The sequence below is a fragment of the Ostrea edulis genome, chromosome 3 (assembly GCF_947568905.1).
Source record: "Ostrea edulis chromosome 3, xbOstEdul1.1, whole genome shotgun sequence".
NCBI classification, from domain to species: domain Eukaryota; kingdom Metazoa; phylum Mollusca; class Bivalvia; order Ostreida; family Ostreidae; genus Ostrea; species Ostrea edulis.
In genome coordinates this window covers 8,145,870-8,167,142 of record NC_079166.1, presented here as the reverse complement: position 1 = coordinate 8,167,142, position 21,273 = coordinate 8,145,870, and the positions used below count along the sequence as shown (strand labels likewise).

Genomic DNA, 21,273 nt, shown 5'->3' with positions numbered 1-21,273 from the left:
TCCCAGAATAATGCTTCTTCACCAGCAGGTGATTGTAATGAGAGGGGAATTTTCCTTGATTGGTGTTCTTGTATAAAATGGAACCTATCTACTCGCAAAGATTGTTTTTGTTGGCATGAATTTGAACATTTTGTGTCAGATTACATAGATATACCTGTACACAAAACGTGCAGCTCTCATATTTTGACACTGTATGTCTAGGTCCTTGAATGGACAGCCAATTGAAGAGGTATCAGATTTCTGTTATCTTGGCAGCACTCTTAGTAGTGATGGAGAAGTGATGAAAGAAGTGAATATTAGAATAGGAAGAGCAACATCAGCCTTTAATAGACTGTCCAACATCTGGAAGTCAAGAAAAATATCGTACAAGACAAAGATAAGGTTATATAAAAGCAACATAAGATCAGTTTTGCTATACGGCGCAGAAACATGGAGAACAAACAGGGAAATTGAAAGGAAACTGAGAGGAGTAGAAGGCAGGCTACTAAGGAAGACCATGAATATCAAATGGACAGACAGAGTATCGAACATCGAACTCACAGAAAGAACAGGAATCAACAACATCAATGATGAAATTAAGAAGAGAAGGTGGAGATTTATAGGACATATACTAAGAATGAATAACACCACGTATGTAAAAAGAGCACTTAGGTGGACACCGGCTGGCAAGAGGAAACCAGGAAGGCCAAAGGGTACATGGAGGAGGACGCTTGAAAGGGAGATCAAAGAGTTGGGATACAGTTGGGGTGAATTAGATTTTTATAATGACCATAGAATTTGCGAGAAATTCTGATCATTACTTTCAACGAGACTGTTACCCCCCCCCCCCCCCCCCCCTGTGAATTCAAATTATTTGTCATTAGCCTGCCTCGATTTTAAAAACTGACATAAACACAATATGCAGGTGATAATGCAATGTATATCTATTACAAATGTCATTGACAAATCATTTTACGACATATCAAAATAATTAAATGGCATAATTATGTTTTTCATAAGAGGCGAGATCAAAAGATCAATGTGTGGTAAAAAACTAAATTCACATAGTTTTCACCAAGACTCCCACCCCCTTTATTTAAATATGACGAATGTTGAAACGAATCGATTAGCAAGTAAAAACCTTTCTACTGTTTATTCACAAATGAAAGTGTACATTAAAATCAATAAATGTTCATCCATTCTAATTAGAATTAGATCTTCCATCCGCTCCCCAGTTTTCGATACGTCGTGTGGAACGAAAACTGGGGAGCGGATGGAAGAGAAAACTGGGGAGCGGATGGAAGATCTAATTCTAATTAGATTGATTTCATCAAAATGTAATTTTATCATGTGGTTTCAACAGTCACTTATCTTTTTTTTTTCCCTCCTCCCTTTTCCGCTGAAGTACAATTGACGTCGGATGACAGAAACTTACTGGAATTTTTATCCCTTCCCCCTACATACACTGTAGCTATTTGAATTTAGATTTTTCTCCGACATCAATCTTTTGCTTGATCTCGTCCCTAAAAGAATGATAATATTTATGACTCATATGAGACCCGACCCCCCCCCCCCCCCCCCCCCCCCCCCCCCCCCCCCAGTAAAAAAGAAGCCAAAACGTGCAGTGATCATGACCGTATGTCGATCTTAGAATGTTTCTGATAATGTTATACATGAAATTAATACAAGATGGGGTAAGTTCTACTGAACTCCTGCTACCGGGTATGTTACATGTATACATAAAGTATGATTTTTGAAAGGGGCCCCCGGGGTTCTACCATTAATGTTGGTTTTCAAAGGGTAAACGTTCCACCCTCAAAATGCGTTATTTATATTATATCTATATATGTCAAACAATAAAACTCTAATAATATATATAACTTTAATTTGAAATATTTATCAATGACGTTCCATATTTTTTCAAGGACAGGGACGAAGCCGGTTTTGGACCCGACCATTGATGGTATCACAGAGTTCGGGCCTAAAACGGTCTTAGCCCCTGTGATTTCAAGGAGGCTACAGAGGAATTGCAAATCCATAAAAATATACATGTACTTTGCGTTGGGGGGGGGGGGGGGCAACTTTATTAGGCAGAGGGTATCGGGACAGCCTTGAGGCCCCCAGTGGGTCAAGGGCGAAGCCTTGGTGGGGGTCCAGAGGGCTAAGCCCTCGTCCGGAAAGCCCCTGGATTTTACAGATTCTATAGGACTTGAAATATGTGTCCTATGTAGTCATTCTAAAAAGAATATTGTCATTCATAAATTCTCCGAGAGTGGAAGAAAGTATTGCTTCTTTTATCGTTTGCATTTTTCTAAACAAGAGACCACGATTTACCTTAAATAATATTTGAAAATCCACGCCACTGATTATAGATGCTTTTTCTGTACTTCCGGGTAGATACACGTAGTTTAAAAGCGTACTGCAAAAGGTTCTTAATTACTGGCATATTGACCTTTGTTAAAGGCTGCATTTGCTATCAATTTCATATGATTTAAAAAATTATTTGTTAATAAGGGGGAAAATCTCATGAATAGAAAATGAAGGATGTGTACGATATTATTTTGAAATTAAAAACTCTTATATTCACCTTAATTAGTATTTTAAAAAAACCAAAAAACAACAACAACAGTTAAATATAAATTTAAGAAGCAACTAATTAACTACAAACATTACTGATGTGTATAATTTTATTCATGTTTCAAAAAGGAAGTCAACCATTATAACGGTATGTCTTTCCTTCGTACGAAGTGCGAGGGAAAACATTTATGATCGGGATCGATCTTCAAAACATTCTTTGTTTGTCCGCCATTTTCACCGGTTCCGACAACGTGATTTGTACGAATTTTCACGATGGCTTACAAAGGTGGACAGAAGGTGCAGAAGGTTATGGTGCAGCCTATCGTATCCTTTTATTTGATATGTAAACATTTGTCATATGGCATGACGGGGAAAAACGACAGAAAATGCAAAATGGATCATGTGCACACTGCACTGATCGGGAAACGCAATGTACCGTTGATTCACAACCCACGCCGTAAATGGAAACTAAAATTAAGAATTTCTTGTGTAATATAATATGTATACGGTGTGACCGTTGGGCAGAGCGAAGCATACACGTAACTCCGTGTCCCGAGTGGTAATCATAATTCCGTTAAGTACGGTAGAATATTATTCATTTAAAAATATATATATTGAATGAAATTTCCTTGCGCTAAACCCCCAATAATTCCAATATCATTTATTACAATTGTTTTGATTGGACAAAAATAAAGCTGAACAAGAGTTTACACATCAATAAATCCGAAAACGCGATGTATTCATACACGCCTGAAAACAAATAACATAGTGCAGGGAAACTATTCAAATTTTTGCAGTTGTTAATAAAGTGAACGAATTGGAATTATAAGAATCAAACATTCTTTTTGAAGAATTTATCGATGTGTAAACTCCGGACATTTTACTCACAAACTTAACATAAAAGTGCTTCGCACTTTTATTCAGTTTGTGAGTAAAATGTCTGGAGTTTACACATCGATAAATTCTTCAAAAAGAATGTTTAATCCTATAGTAACATCTCAATATTAAAGGGTTTATATGGGGACAACAGTTTTACACGATCCGTCTACTCATTCAACGCGGGAAATAAAACGCAAGGCGATGTAAATTGTGCATTGTGACGTCACATTTAGCCTCGATTTTTTTTTCTCATTTCAAAGCAAACAATTATAAACAACAATAATACATTCCGTATGCAATGAAAAAGGCCGTTAAAACTAAGCAAAATTAACCAATAACTTCAAAATGTTAAAAAAGTAACCGTAATTTTATCGTATATTCTTATTCAAAGAAACTCATGAACTCATTCATCTATTTAGTCGTATTACGGTTTTATATGTATTTATTTGCTAAAACCTGTTACAATGATAATTATACTATTCACTTTGTACAAACTGAGTGTTTAAATTACGAATTGCACATTTGAGTCTTCTATTGGCATTCAAAATAAAACACGAATAACTGTTGAAGCAGGTAATGAAAAAATTAATGGCGGCACCTATATGGATCACGAAAATTTCAGTGAACGTATATAGAGATTATCTCTTTTTCTTTTGCTGATTTTGACTTTTTTCTTTTACATACGTGTTACCTTTAGAGCCTTGCTTTGCGGACGGACCTTTGGCCCGTCCGAGCTTCGCTCGGTATTAACCTGGTTGATAACTGGGAATCTTTTTATATACTTTTCAATGTAGGTTGCCCATGATATTGCTTGAATGGTCATTAATTCAATTGTACACATATGTTATCATCAATGATCATGGGGTGGTTTGAAAATCGGACAGTGTAAATCAATTATAGTAATAGTATACAGCTTTCTCACATCAGTTTTTGGTATCAGGGTGAGTAAAATTAGCGACATTTTTGGAAATTTTAACGTCTGTATAGATCTGTAAATGTTTAAACATATATTTAGTTTTTGTGGTCTTTTTTTACCAACTTCTTTTCTGTTTTGAAATTTACAGTGTAGCGGTCAGTCGGGTTCGATATTGCCGGTTGCCAGTTAGATCTGTTAAGCGCCTGACTAGAGGTTCAGGAGGCCCGACTTCGAATCCCGGTCTGGTCTGTTGCATTTTCTCCCTTCCTGTTACATTTAGTGCTGTTGACCAGCCCCTGGAACTTTAAATTGAGTTCCTTCCTGTTACATTTAGTGCTGTTGACTGTAAAGTGAAAATGTCTGCCAGGCCACATTTAAAAATATGTTTGTTTCCCCTCTCCCGACCCTAAATTTCAGAGGAAGGTCGGTAGGTAGGTAAAAAGTTTTTTTTTTTAGCTAGCAGAATTTTATTTATTATGAAATTCCCATAACCATTAACAATGCCCGATACCAAACGTCGTGAAGCACATCATCCATGTTTCCTCATCAAACTCGTATAGTCAGTTCTCGCGTAAATTCTGCTTTGATTGTCACGTTTTGCAATTAGGGAAGGTGTCGATATTTCGGACAGTACTTCATGTATTTTGGAAATGCTCATTATCTAACCACTAAACTGAGGCATTGGACTACATGTATACATATTGGTTGATTCGACGAACATTTGGTTTCATCAGAATTTTCTCTGCTATTTATACCACATACTAACACTTAAATAAAGTTAGGGAGAATGTTGCAACTATGGACAATGGTGTTAGTTTTGGACACATGGTGTTATAAAATTGGTAAACTCGGTTGCTGTCTTTTATTTATGGTTCACTGACATTTTATGCTTTTGTTTTTTGCACATTATCTTAATTTATATATGATAGTGATTTTGATTATATTTTTAAATGATATCGGTAGATCTAGTTTACCAGAAAACGTTTCAACGAGACTTGATTTTGCCGATCAAACAAAATGGATGCTGACATCAACCAATCAGAGCTGAGTTACACATGTGCATACAATTAGGTGTTTTCCAGTTTGTAAATAGAGCATTAGTTCAGAAATAAGTTAAATTGAGAATGCTTCTGATTGACTGTCAAAAATATCGCATCCGTCCGAAATATCAACACTTTCCCCTGCTGAAGAACACAACTTGCACACTGGATTGCCCCGAATTCTCGTTTCCGCGCTCCTCGTATAGACAACATTTCTCCATCTCGATCTTGCAGATCACTAGTCCGAATTGCGAGCCGAATTCAATGTTAAACTCACTTGTAACTAATCAATAAAACAATCATGATTCTTGTACTTATTAATATCGATTAAAAGAAAATATCAATCCAAAATTCGATATTAAACAGAAGCCAACAATTGTAGTCAACCGAATTTTCACTGCCATTTGAGCAAACGAGTCTCGTGACTCAAAACAAAGCTCGACAGTTTGATAAAATGTTTTCAAGAGACTGTTTATGTGATGAAAGAACCCATAAAATCGATATTAGTAAGTACAAGAAGAATCGTTTTATTGATTAGTTATGAGCTTAAAATTGAATTCGGCTTGTAAGTATTTGAAATCAACCAGAGAATGCCGCCTCCAGCTGGAGGGGGCGAAATTTCTAGATTTCGGAACCAGAACACCTCCTGTATTCGTATTATTATTTTTTAATTTTGGATTGAAACCAAAGAAGATATAGAAAATTTTTGTCATTATAAAATACTGATCTGCACCAGAAACGACCTTGAATTTTTCTTAAAATTAAAAAAAAAAAACTTCACCAGAATGGCGTAATAAAAACTTATGGGTCGGTGTGAATTTTCAGACTCGGTCGGGCGAGGGGAAACAAACAATATTTTTATTTTGGCCCCAGGGATTAAGATCCTGGGTTTATGTCTTCAGGTGTGAAGACATTTAAGGAGGGAGAAATGAAGCAGTCAGCCGGGTTCGATCGCCAGTGGCCAGTTACACAGAAGTCTATGGCATTTGGTGTCATAAACCACTCAATTTGCAGGTGAAAGGCCTGTGTTAAGTGTGTTCGAGGATGGGGTCATTTAATGTGGTAGGAATGTAGCGGTCAGCTGGGTTCGATCACAGGTGGCCAGTTAGCTCAGTTGGTAGAACACCTGATTAGAGATTCAGGTACCATATTAGCTTGAAAGTTTTCCTTAACAGTGTTTTAGAATCTGATTTTCAGATATTTGCAAAACGTGAGTATTTGTGTTGGGTTTTTGTTGTTGTATTTTTTCTTTTAAAATTTAGGAAAGAATAAATGACTTCAGGATGTTGCTTCACCTTTACCTAATCATTCATGACCAGTAAAATTTTACTTAGCTGTAATAAAATAACCAAATAAGTAGGACATTCAGGCTTCAGTGTCATAAAACTTGAATGATCTCACGTTTGATCTCAGACTAACTTTTTTACATGTTTTCTTTGGGGAAAGTGATACTTAGATCAAAAGCTAGCATTTCTAAGTTTCATGACACTTGGGTCAGGTGGCGTGAAATGTTGTAACACTTTTCTAGGGATGGGTTAAATATCTATGTGCATCGAAAACGTAATGGTTTTTATTGGGAATGAAACCCTTTAAGATGGAGAACGACCAGTTCAGGTTGGAAACGGAATGCCTTAGGTGAAGACGGGAACTAACGGTGTGACCACACTTTCAAATTCTGCATTTCGGACTTTCGGCACTGATTTATAATGTTTATATACAGAGACATTGTGACCAGTCACTAAGAAAGAACGGATTAAAGTTATAAAAATAAAAAAATTATGTATCAGGAAATATTACCATTTTAAAGTGCAAAAAATGGGAGTGAAAGTATGGTATACAGTTATATATATGCAACTGGTTATTAGTCTTATGTACCATTATTCATACACGACATCTTTAAAAAAGAATTCTCCTGGGGTTATTTCAGGTCCTAGTTTCATAAAATTGTCACCGTATAACTCAGAAATGTCAGCAGGTTCTTGACATAATTTAAAATCATAAGTAGTAAAATTACTGCAGGGATATTATTAAAAAAGAAGTCATTTTCTACAAGTATTTATTTAATGGGATGTTAATTCATTTAGTAGTTCGTAAGTGTACGATAGGCAGCATGTTAAACATGTATATTGAAATAAAAATGTTTGGTACATGTAATTACTGAAGGCCTAGTGGAAGTGGATGGAACCAACAAAAGATATATATATATCAGTGATTTTTTAGGCCCATTTTGGGTCCGAATTTCGGTCCTTTCCCCTTATAAAAGTTGTCAATTTCCCCCCAATTTAGCTTGCATTTTTCCCAATAATAGAATTATGAAAGGGAAACGTATTTGAAAAAAATAAACATTCGATGTGAATTATATACATAAGACTTTAAAACAAAGAGTTAGGGAATGATGATTTGGATAGAATAGATAAAAATTTTAGAATGTTAAAGAAAATTAGATGTGTAAAATAAAGATAATATAATGTTTGATATGATTTTAAAACTTATTTACGATAAAATTTATTTTTCCCAATTTGACTGAAATGTCAACAATTTTTTCTCAGTTCGAAAGCCACAGGACCCTTGCTAAAAATGTAGAAAAATCACTGTGTATGTTATTTTCATTGGCGATTTATTTCCATGTAAGATATTGGGAGTGCGCAAGATTTTTTTCCCAGTAAGTTTGGAAATGTTTTCAACTGGTCATGGAGAATCGGAAAGAAGCAAGGTCTCTTTGTTGTTGCTATTGTTTGTTCTTTAGGTTTAATTTAATTTTCTAAACATCTTTAATCTAAAAATTTCCAGGAAATAATATCTAGTCAATATGATGGCATGCAATTATCCTGAAACAAGTCATGTATTCAAATTCACAATTTCAAGAGAAAGAAAATTTGTGAAAGTTATATTATTGAGATTTTTTGTGATCAGTGTAAGAATCCAGAAACATTGTAATTTGCAAACATTGAGTAACATTCTACATTATAGCATTGAATAACATTGTACATTATAGCATTGAATAACATTGTACATTATAGCATTGAATAACATTCTACATTACAACATTGAATAACATTCTACATTATAGCATTGAATAACATTCAACATTCTACATTATAACATTGAATAACATTCTACATTATAGCATTGAATAACATTCTACATTATAGCATTGAATAACATTCTAAATTATAACATTGAATAACATTCTACATTATAGCATTGAATAACATTCTACATTATAGCACACATCTCACTCAGTCTGTTTCATTTTGATTCGTACACAACATGTTGACCGTATTTTATATTTTTTACTCCTGAATTTGTAGAGATCTAGGATATCTGTGTGGTTATATGAGCAGACAAATCTCAGGATTGAGGGCTGTATTGTGGTAAGATCTCAGTTGTGTGGTATTTCAATAAATAGTGATCAGTTGTTTCATTGTAACAGTTTTGTTCATTACAATAAATTGTAATATATTCCATAAAATTGACATGGTAAATCCATGTCTTATTTCCCTATGATTGATTTTTCAGGACTTTGATGAGTACATAAATCTGGTGTTCAATGGTAAATCCATGTCTTATTTTCCTATGATTGATTTTTCAGGGCTTTGATGAGTACATGAATCTGGTGTTGGATGAGGCTGAGGAAGTTCACATGAAAACAAAAAACAGGAAAACATTAGGTAGGGAGAAACCGATGATGGGACAGTTTTAGATCGCCTCTTGTCATAATGAGTGATCTATTGGGATCTCTCTCTATCATGTGATACTACGGAAACCCCTACAACAATTTTCACCATATTTTGAATATAGGCAACTGTTCTCGTGCACCAGGGGTGGATCCAGGAATTTTAAAGGGGGGTTCTACCTAGTGATGTTCCAATCATCGATTATAATCGAAAATCAGTCGATTGTTGGCAAATTCTAAGCGCTCGATTATTCAAAATTTTATTCCAATTAATCGGTTTTTAGGTGTTTTTCAAGAATATTCCTGCTGTGACCTATCTATTAACCTAATTTACCGTAATGGCGGCGCACATGAAAAGCGAAAGTATCCATTCCCGGGGAATAAAGCATGTTTGCATGGTCAGATAGACGTACTTTGATTCAGGCATATTTACGAAGTGACCATCCATCAAAGAGATTCTTGATGCGATCAAAGACATGTGTGATAATTATGTAGATAAAACCGCTTTCAAAGGTCACTGTTACTCGATCTGCACGTGCGTAACGTGTTTTCGATCTGAATTGGGTTTTTTAAAATGAAATATTCTTCTTTCCCTTTTTTTTCTTTGCTGAATTTTAATTATGCTGGATTACCGTAAATTAATGACATGAAACTTTGATTTACGGGGATATTATAACCGATTCAAACGATATGGCGCGTAAACTTTTATAGAAGTAAGATAGTAGAAGAATAACAAATACACACAGAAAATATTCACTTACATTCTCTCAGCAATAGAAACAACAAATATAAACGTAGAAGATATTTATTTACACTTTTTCAGTAGATAAATGACTTTATTATAGAATTTCTCAATGTCCGATTTTAATCGATAATTAGTTAGTTACAGTGATCCAATCATTGATTATGAAATTCTCACCGACTTCCACCACTAGTTCTACCATTAATTTTGGGGTTGGGGGGTCTGCCCTCAAAATGCAATAATGATAATGATTGGTTTTTATATAGCGCTTTTCCAACGTATGCTGCTAAAAGTGCTTTTACAATACATTATTACCCCGACAGACCTTATATCAATCTAGGACTTTCTCAGGTCCTGGGAAACATACAGTGCCAGGGATTTTTTAGGGCCTGTAGAGGGCCGAAATTCGACCCCATTCCCAATGCTGAAAAGCAGGTGTTATTCCCAAAATGATGCCTAAAAATTTCCAAATGATGAATGTTTGATGAGACAGGGCTGTCACAGCATATTTTGGTACAGGAACCGGAACCCTTGAGATTGGGAAAATTAGCGTCATTTTGAACAAAATTGGGAAACTTACAGAATGCATAGATTTTCCCTCACATCATGTAACTGTCGAAACATCGTATCGATGCGCTTACATTTCGATTTTGATTTCTGATCAATTTTTTTCCTGTAATACTTCTCATTGCATGACATTTTTTTTCATCAGTGCGTACGCGATTTCGTACTGGTCACGTTTTCCTTGCGAGAACACAAAACACGCTGTAGCATGTACATAATGTAATACCTAAATTCTTAAAAGTTAAATTAATGGTTTAGAACATATTCAGGCCAATACCTATTTTTCAGTCAAAACTCAGCCTAATGTTTTATATTAGCGCTGTTAAACGAATTCTCGTAGTACAATATGCTGTATCATCAGGGCCGCTCAAACGCTTCAAATAAAACGCATCTCAGTCATTTAGACGCCGAGAAGATAAACACGATACGCCGAAAAGATAAACACGATACAGCGTTTTGAGTTTTGGTTTATTTGTTTTTTGTTTTGTTTTTTATTTTATTTTTTTTCGAGTTCGAGGGTTGGTCGAGTTGGGAATTTTTTACTTATAAATTGGGGAAAAAAGGCACTTTCTTGGATTGGGAATGGGGCCGAATATCGAACCCAATTCAGGTAGATTGATGTTGAGAACATGCCATGAGGGGCCATCGAACCCCTTTTACACTTGGGTGGAGTGAGGAAATTCGTCTAAAGTGCCTTTCTTAAGGACACAACATCCAGGACTCGAACCCATGACCTTTTGGTCGAGATTCTAACAGCCACCGACGCCACATGCCAATCGTGTTATTTTTACTTATTTTTAGTTACATTTTCTGACAAAAGGGTGGGTTCCAACCCTCGGAACTCCCCCCTGGGTCCGCTTTGGCTTCTTCCTAATATTACCATACTTTACACATCGACCTGGGTAGCCCAGTGGTTAGACCACTAAACTAATAATGCTAGTTGGATACCTGATTGTAGCAAAGATTTTTCTCTCTTTTATTGCAGTAATGTGTCCATTAAATACAACTTACTGTAATGCATAAGAACTGATATTTCATTTTATTTGCAACAACCAGAAACTGCTAGTATCAAAATATACTAATTGACATGGTATTATACCCCCAAGAATTGCCAAGTGAATTGTATGTGAAATGTCACAAAAAATTATATAAAATTGAGAAATTTTGCATATGTCTTTAAAAGGAAAACATACCTCGGAGTATTAAATCTGCAAGAAGTGAAATATACAACATTTGGGATTTTCATACAAAATGGATTATGATGATGTCAGATGAGTCGTAACATTTGACATCACAATGCAATGGGCAGATACTAACTCAGTGCAGCCTCCCTAAAAACATTGAATAATCAGCTTTATTATACCTCAGAATGTTTTTGCAATATAAATGTTAGGTGAATAAATTTGCTATTTCTTCTGGATAACGCTAGCAGTGAAATAGTTTCTGAACTATCTCACCCTAAGGAAATAGTCTCGAAACTATTTACCGGATGCTATATTTTTCCGCGTTTTCTTTTCTGTGACGTCAAAGTCTTATAACTCTAATGTAGTTTACCACTCGGATCACCTCGGTCGATTCCATCTAGGCTCATGCCGAATGTTAGTTTATCTGACACAAGTAAAGTCTACTTCGGCATAATAAAACACCTATAAAATTTACTGACTATTCGGACAATAGCAAGTTTATTGTCCCCCTGGACAGCAACTATTTCCCTCGGCTGCGCCTCTAAGAAATAGTTGCTGCCTTGGTGGACAATAAACTTGCTATTGTCCTCATAGCCAGTAAATGGGTGTATACTATTGTTGTAGGGGGAGGCATTTATCAGGATAGATGATTTAAAAACATGGGTTTGAAATTACAATTCCTAAGTAGATTTTATATCCACTTAGTTTTACAATAATATTGTATTAAAAAATAGTAAAATATAGTGTTTTCTAGGGAGGTCGTGCTACGTTAGTATTCGTCCAGTGCTTTTAAAAATGTTTTGACCTTAATGGATGAAAATCATGAATGCTGTATCTAATTAATTTCTTGCTAATGAATGTTCTGCGATTTTTGTTTTTCGACTTCTACCTATCTTTGCTTTCAAAATTGCTCTACATTGTCAAATGTATTGAAGACTTAGACTTGTGTGTAATTGACATTTGTTTGAGATATAGAAAAAAAACCTATATTTACTTGATATTTAGATATTCTATTCATGTGTATTTTGCAGGTCGAATATTGCTGAAGGGAGATAACATCACCTTGATTCAGCAAGTGCAATGAGAGAGAAGTTTACTGATGTCATGTGACTGTTGATTCAGCAAGTGTAGTGAAAGTGAAGTTTACTGCCGTCTTTTAATTTGTGACTGTTGTAAATATGAAGATTTTTTGTGTATTTGTAGAATTGTTAGTTTTGTTCAAACTCTGAATATTGTTTGAATCGTGGAGTATTAAGCCATAAGGTGTTGAATATTAGTAAAGGTGTTATCATAGGATGAGAAAATGCAAAACTAATGTCAACAGATGTGTCTACAAATGCTCACAGGAATCTGCCGCATTGTGACAGCATTTTCATTTTTCGTGATCATTTTATTCATGTTAATTAAATTTCATTGGTAAGACACTAAAACATTTCATTTTTTTTTTTTTTTTTGTATCTCATGCTGTCATTTAAAAAGACGTTATCATGGAATATTAAATTTTATACCTCTAATATATCTTGTGTTTGATTCAGTCATGGATCGGCGTCATGAACAGTTTCGGATTCCTGTTTGTTTCCCCCAGTTTCTGTGGCAGATATTCAGTATTTTATCTGTTTTTGACTTATTCTGGTTTGATAGATTATATTGGCATGACATACATTGTGGGAGCATGTATATATGGATTAAATGTGTCATGTGTATTATTGGTACATGTAAACAATGTGGTCTTTGGAGTCTTTGTTGTAGAATAGGGAAAAGTAACAAGATATCAGAATTACCTCCCTTTTTGAGAATGTAATGAAAATACATTATCAATGTTTTATTTCTTTCTGGCTACAAGTTTTAGTCCCTTTGCCAGAATACATTATCAATGCTTTATTTCCTTCAGGCTACGAGATTTAATCCCTTTACCAGAATAATTTTGTCTCATAAACTCCTTAGAATCCTTTCCGAATCTTGGTAAAGAATGCATTTAATAGAAGTAGATTATTCAATTATTACCTTTTTGTCAACAAAGAATATTTTCTAACATACTAACTGAATTAATCTACAACAGCATTAACACTTTTATGTTGGTGAACTTTATATTTTTTCCCCAAACTTGCTAAAGTTTGTTAACTTATGATAAGATTTGAAAATTTAATTCCTTGTGTTTTAGTTATAAATTGAGGAGATACGTATTCATACAACTTCTTGGAAGTGTTGACCAACTTGGGACAAAAGTTTCGATGAGCAGTAACATTTTAAATCTGTTCATATTAAGGTTAAGTATGAATATGTCAAAATGGAAATGGTGTTATGTTCGTTAAATTGAAAATAATCTGATGCGAAACCTCTTTAATTAGAATCTGTAATAGAAATGTTTATTTCGGGTTTAAACCTTTCTATAATTATGTATATTGAAAGTCATTCAAACCATAATCACAGGGACTGCAATAGGCCAAATTCTGTAGATGTACGTGGAGTAAGATAAGACCAAGTACAGCACAAACGAGTCTGATTTACCAAATTCTGCAGACCTCAAATTCTGTCTTCACTTGGTCTCTAGACGTATACATGTATCTCGTTTCTGGATAGTCATTTTTTGTTCCTTCAGTTTGATTTTCCAAGATGAAAAATGGCTGTGTCGCAACGAGCTAAAGATTGGGAAAATCTAATGAGTGGCTATTGTTACATGTATCGGAGTGGAACATGGGTAGCAAAGTACTACAACCTTCACAGAAACTATAAATTTTCAACACTATGCCCAAAATCATATACATAAGCTAAACAAATTGACATCTTTAAAATGGAATGGTAATTAGTCCAGTCATTCTACTGTTTTACCTCAAAGTAATTGCAACAGAAATGGTTTTTGCGAAACTTGTAGTGGAATATGCTTACAATGATCGTATGAAAAATCGAGATAGGGGAAAGTCGTCGATTTGCTAATTTAAATTAGCACATTTTCATAGCATAAACTTTGTTCTGACATGGCGTCCATAGACGCAGAAGAGTTTACAAGGGAGATAATTGAAGTTATGTAGACGCTCTTTGTAGGACTGTATATGCTGGTAAGTCAATTGTATCCTCTAAAATCCTAGTTTGTTTCAGGCATGTGCTAATTTTTTTTAACCACTAATTACATTTTCATACGAAAAAAAATTATAAAAGCTAATTAATGAAGTTCAACGTTATACGATATTCTATGTACATACTATCCATATTATGTCCGATTCTTACAGACACCGGTTCCAAAACATCTAAAATCAAGTGATCGTATAATCAAATAACTACAATTTGAAAAATATAAAATATTGGGAGTCTAACTTCTCTCCAAAACAGAAATATCATATCAATATGTATGCCCTCGCTAACAACAAACAAAAAAGTATGGAAAGCAGTTTTTGCTATTAGTTGATAATGTTTAGCGTTAAATGTCGCAAAAACATCACAACAAAAACGTTATCTCTTATCAATTAATATTCCTTCAAACGTTTATGTAATGTTTGTAGTTGTAGGTGAAATACCACTTGTAATGATTCTTTAACGAGCCAACGTCTGTCGCGACACGGGATCTCCGTTTTTAAAGTCAAATTCAAAAAACCCGTGATTTTCACTTCGAAATGTCGAGCGTTCGGTGAAAGAGTAATCGCATCTTAGGTTTGATGCGGCCCTGAACTTAGCTTCTAATTGTATATACATGAGAATAATTTCCAGCTGATTTAGTCAAATCAAATGTTTTTCAAGCATTGGGCATTTGTCCCTCACAAGTGAATTGCATCGACTTTTTAATTTTCAGGTAGTGATAGAACACTTGAATTTGCAATACCCCTCTTGGTGATAGTCAATATATTGTGCAACTAAGAGAAAAAGGGAGCATAAGTGTGAACAGGACGAGTGCCGTCAGAAATGACTCCATTGTCTCGAAAATTCGATTTTACAAAGACCTAGGAATTTCAACTTTCGAAAAACGTTTCTTAATTTGTGTAGCTCGTTTTGAACTATTGTAGTGTAGCATGTGGTCTCCGAAACTACCACAGCATTGAGATGGTTCAGAATCGCGAACTTCGTCATTATCACAGATTCATTCCTTTACCTGCACTATATGTATGGCGAATTCGGATGGAAGAATCCTTCACGCTGACACTGTATAAGCTACACGATACTGGAATCGTCTACTATCAATGGACAACATTACTAAACATGTGTGAATCGATATAATAAGTCTAACTGGACATCACAAATGAAGTCATTATCTGAATCTTTAAATTCTAAAGAAAATATATAATAGGTTACTATTGTGTGACACTGGTTATTTCAGAACAAGTTGCTTCATAACCATAAGAAATAGTGGCTAGTACATGTAAAAGTAGATCAACTATTAAGTTATGTTTATATAAAGATATTAAAACAAATTTTAGAACCGAAAATTAATTTTCCACGAGCATTCCAAAATATCTAAGATCTTTACTTACACTATGAAGATGTATGGTGTAGTATACTTCCAATTAGAATAGAAACGGGCGATACAAAGGAGAAGAATTAGAAGACAGAATATGTACACTGTGTTCTTTAGATTGTGTTCCCGTGGGGGAATAAATGGGGCGGCCCTTCGGATGAGACCGAAAAACATGATAAAGATCCCTCCATGCCCAAAGGCCATAAGCGCCGAGTATATAGGCCTAAATTTTGCAGCCCTTCACTGGCAATGGTGATGTCTCCATATGAGTGAAATATTCTCGAGAGGGACGTTAAACAATATACAATCAATCACTTTTAATAGATTGTGTAGCAGATGAGATTCACGTTTTACTACCTTGTACTGCATACTTAAATCTCAGAACAGATTTTTTACTACTTGTACCCCACATTGTGTATGTCAACTTAGATTGTATTATTTTTTATTAACAAATCCTCGGCAAACCACCCAGTTTATACATTCCGCTTATATTTACAGATATTCTTTGATTTACAGAAAACACTCTGCGTAATGATTGTCTTTGTATTGCTATTATTTCTTTATCACAGTGACATGTAGATCCGATGGATCGGGTGTTTTGAATTCGCATTTATACGATATGAGATATGTCACTATAATTACTGACTTGCTGTAACAATGTGTGGCAAAAGAGTGCATCAAAAATGTCGCCGTGACTACACTAATCCCAACACAATAATATATTTTTTTTAAAACGAGGAAAATTTGGTGTCTAAGTCTACAAGTCTTTATCATGAATGATCAAGTCGCGGTCTTCGCTCAACAACACCTACTTTTTACTTCGACAAGAACTGCATTATATTTTGTACAAATTTTCTGATAGGAAACGTCGTTAATGGCTTTTCTATCTGAACTGTAGATTTCTCAAAGAAACTTATAGATATCTGTAGAGAAAGAAATGAGGAATGATCAAAAACAATACCCTCGTCCCGGCTAATTTGCATACACCCGATTCAATTTATCACTAAACATGTAGCGGGAATTTTCTAACTCGTAAGCAAATCCCAACACCCTAAGCAAGTTTTTTTTCCAAGGTCACGAAAAGTAGGTTAATCATCAAGGTCACAATCTCAAAATGTTACCATCTAAAGGTTTTGTAACAAAGAATACACATATTAAATATCAAAATCCTGTCATTTACCATTCAAATGTTATGGCCAAAGTTAAACATTTTGCGGACTGACAAACAAACGAACAGAGCAAACACGATTACGGGATCATACACAGGGGCGGATCCAGTAATTGCGGTTAGGCGGAGAGGAGGGGGGTGACGGCGCAAGTTTGAGGCAGGGGGTCTGGGGGCCGTCTTGAACTCCTGCATGGATTTTATAGGGCTTGAAATATGTTTCCTAAGTAGTTATTTTTACTATTTTCTGTCATTTAGGATAAAAGTGAAATTAATAAAATGACGCAAATTTTAAAGGTTTGTGTGTGTGTGTGTGTGTGTGTATGTGTGTGTGTGTGTGTGTGTGTGTGTGTGTGTGTGTGTGTGTGTGTGTGTGTGTGTGGACATATTTATTACACGTGAATGTGCATTACATGTCTGATGTTGATTGACGTGTGATAGAGGTATCTTTTCAAAAATCTTGCCTGGCTCTAAGAAGAGCCGTTTTCCGAAGTCAATGCGTATTCTGTGGTAAAAGCTCAGTAGTCCTCATCCGATTCGGAGTCTGACATGTCGTGTGCAATGATCTGTACATTTTCTCCAAACATTTCATGCCGTAGATCTGCAACAATCTGGGCTTTGCTGTAAGCGTAATCGTAGTACATGTCTCTGAGGCCCTCTACAACGGCAAGTCTCAGTCTTAGGCTATATCTGGAGGAACGATGATTTGCCGTGCTGGCCTTGGTGTATCTGGACAGCAGGCCGGACAACTTCAAATTGAGCAGGACAATCTGGTCGCAGGCTCTCTTGAAACGGCGTTCGCTGTCCATCAGAGAGAATCGCTTGTCCATGGACTTCCTCCTGGGACAGATGACTGGTGTAGCTTTCATCTTTGGTAGTAGTAGTAGTAGTAGTAATTTGACAATGTATTCGATTGCAATGTAGTTTAGGGTTGTGATGTCCTTGCCTGTCGTGCGACCTCCTATATAGTGCACAGTGACACTGCTAATTGAGAAACTCGTTTCATTTCATAATGTCACGCGAGGCGCCTGAATACACATATTATTATCTGCCTCAACCGGAGAGGTCAGGTGCCATGAATGCTGAGCTTGGACTGACAATTAATATACCGTTAATTGAGTGCATTAAATAAACAAATATACAGTGTGGAACTGTACGTGTCATTTGGCGTGGAATTGATTATGATTTGATTTTAATAATTATTATTCTTTGAATGTTCATTTATTGATTGTGCTGATTTGATACGGAATTAATGACTTTTTCCAGTGTTGTTTGTGTAAGTAAAAAACGAATCGGAGTTTTCCCCCTTTTCGGCTAAACGACGTTCTGTATTCGTAAATGTAGCGAGAGAAAAATAATGTACAATTGTATATATATATATATATATATATGTATATATATATATATAGAGAGAGAGAGAGAGAGAGAGAGAGAGAGAGAGAGAGAGAGAGAGAGAGAGGTGAGGGGGGGTTATTACTGTAGTAAAAATATAATTTTTATTCACTGGATAAATTATACTATTTCACTGTTGAAAATGTAATAAAAAATGAATCAAATTGCTACAGTAATGCAATCGTTGGCATAGAAATGTGATTTTAAAAATGAAATAGAGAAAATAAAAGTCTGCGACACTTGGTATTCCCAGGCGGTCACCCATCCAAGTACTAACCAAGCTCGACGTTGCTTAACTTCGGTGATCGGACGAGAACCGGTGCTTTCAACGTGATATGGCCGTAGACATTAAACATGCGTTAACTTTACGACATGACCAGTGTACACGTTTTGTACGAGATGATTGGGATTATTTCGTTCCTGTACAAAATACTGGACGGAAGTAATGACTGGTTTTAAAATGTTTATTTTGACATCGTGCGGGTTGTTAATGTTGTTTTGTGTCGAGGGCACAGTTTGCGGTCAGATGAAAAGAAGGGAGGGGTGGTGGTGGACTATATGGGACGTGTGTATGTTGGTGGTGGTTGTTTTTCACACCTTGTTGTATTTATCTATCATTTCTAATTTGGAAGGGGGGTAATTCTTTGGACTGGGTTTTGTTTTGGTGAAATTCAATATTGTGCATGTCATATGATGATTCACCCAATGCAGTGTATGTGTGTGTGGGGGGGGGGGGGGGGGGGGGCATATTTATTACGCGTGAATGTGCATTACATGTCTGATGTTGATTGACGTGTGATAGAGGTATCTTTTCAAAAATCTTGCCTGGCTCTAAGAAGAGCCGTTTTCCGAAGTCAATGCGTATTCTGTGCTAAAAGCTCAGTAGTCCTCATCCGATTCGGAGTCTGACATGTCGTGTGCAATGATCTGTACATTTTCTCCAAACATTTCATGCCGTAGATCTGCAACAATCTGGGCTTTGCTGTAAGCGTAATCGTAGTACATGTCTCTGAGGCCCTCTACAACGGCAAGTCTCAGTCTTAGGCTATATCTGGAGGAACGATGATTTGCCGTGCTGGCCTTGGTGTATCTGGACAGCAGGCCGGACAACTTCAAATTGAGCAGGACAATCTGGTCGCAGGCTCTCTTGAAACGGCGTTCGCTGTCCATCAGAGAGAATCGCTTGTCCATGGACTTCCTCCTGGGACAGATGACTGGTGTAGCTTTCATCTTTGGTAGTAGTAGTAATTTGACAATGTATTCGATTGCAATGTAGTTTAGGGTTGTGATGTCCTTGCCTGTCGTGCGACCTCCTATATAGTGCACAGTGACACTGCTAATTGAGAAACTCGTTTCATTTCATAATGTCACGCGAGGCGCCTGAATACACATATTATTATCTGCCTCAACCGGAGAGGTCAGGTGCCATGAATGCTGAGCTTGGACTGACAATTAATATACCGTTAATTGCGTGCATTAAATAAACAAATATACAGTGTGGAACTGTACGCGTCATTTGGCGTGGAATTGATTATGATTTGATTTTAATAATTATTATTCTTTGAATGGTCATTTATTGATTGTGCTGATTTGATGCGGAATTTATGACTTTTTCCAGTCCTGTTTGAGTAAGTAAAAAAAGAATCGGAGTTTTCCCCCTTTTCGGCTAAACGACGTTCTGTATTCGTAAATGTGGCGAGAGAAAAATAATGTACAATTGTATATATATATATATATATATATATATATATATATATATACAGAGAGAAAGAGGGGGGGGGGTATTACTGTAGTAAAAATATAATTTTTATTCACTGGATAAATTATACTATTTCACTGTTGAAAATGTAATAAAAAATGAATCAAATTGCTACAGTAATGCAATCGTTGGCATAGAAATGTGATTTAAAAAATGAAATAGAGAAAATAAAAGTCTACGACACTTGGTATTCCCAGGCGGTCACCCATCCAAGTACTAACCAAGCTCGACGTTGCTTAACTTCGGTGATCGGACGAGAACCGGTGCTTTCAACGTGATATGGCCGTAGACATTAAACATGCGTTAACTTTACGACATGACCAGTGTACACGTTTTGTACGAGATGATTGGGATTATTTCGTTCCTGTACAAAATACTGGACGGAAGTAATGACTGGTTTTAAAATGTTTATTTTGACATCGTGCGGGTTGTTAATGTTGTTTTGTGTCGAGGGCACAGTTTGCGGTCAGATGAAAAGAAGGGAGGGGTGTTGGTGGACTATATGGGACGTGTGTATGTTGGTGGTGGTTGTTTTTCACACCTTGTTGTATTTATCTATCATTTCTAATTTGGAAGGGGGGTAATTCTTTGGACTGGGATTTGTTTTGGTGAAATTCAATATTGTGCATGTCATATGATGATTCACCCAATGCAGTGTATGTGTGTTTGTGTGTGTGTGTGTGTGTGTGTGTGGACATATTTATTACACGTGAATGTGCATTACATGTCTGATGTTGATTGACGTGTGATAGAGGTATCTTTTCAAAAATCTTGCCTGGCTCTAAAAAGAGCCGTTTTCCGAAGTCAATGCGTATTCTGTGGTAAAAGCTCAGTAGTCCTCATCCGATTCGGAGTCTGACATGTCGTGTGCAATGATCTGTACATTTTCTCCAAACATTTCATGCCGTAGATCTGCAACAATCTGGGCTTTGCTGTAAGCGTAATCGTAGTACATG

At 35.9% G+C, this 21,273-nt stretch overlaps 1 protein-coding gene and 2 non-coding genes across 3 annotated transcripts; 1 reads left to right on the top strand and 2 right to left on the bottom strand.

The window, feature by feature from the left end:
- Window positions 1-2,744: 2,744 nt before the first annotated feature.
- LOC125675330 (small nuclear ribonucleoprotein E) lies at window positions 2,745-13,071 on the top strand. Its single transcript, XM_048912919.2, has 5 exons — window positions 2,745-2,880; window positions 6,575-6,601; window positions 8,703-8,765; window positions 8,984-9,062; window positions 12,589-13,071. Exons 1-5 carry the CDS (start codon window positions 2,830-2,832, stop codon window positions 12,639-12,641), a joined length of 273 nt encoding a protein of 90 aa, XP_048768876.1. The 5' UTR covers window positions 2,745-2,829; the 3' UTR covers window positions 12,642-13,071.
- A 5,715-nt stretch (window positions 13,072-18,786) lies between these two features.
- LOC125677777 (5S ribosomal RNA) lies at window positions 18,787-18,905 on the bottom strand. The gene has a single exon (XR_007371281.2). It is a non-coding gene; the product is annotated as a 5S ribosomal RNA (ribosomal RNA).
- Window positions 18,906-20,489: 1,584 nt separating this feature from the next.
- Window positions 20,490-20,608, bottom strand: LOC130053701 (5S ribosomal RNA). Its single transcript, XR_008802066.1, has one exon. It is a non-coding gene; the product is annotated as a 5S ribosomal RNA (ribosomal RNA).
- Between the last annotated feature and the right edge of the window lie 665 nt (window positions 20,609-21,273).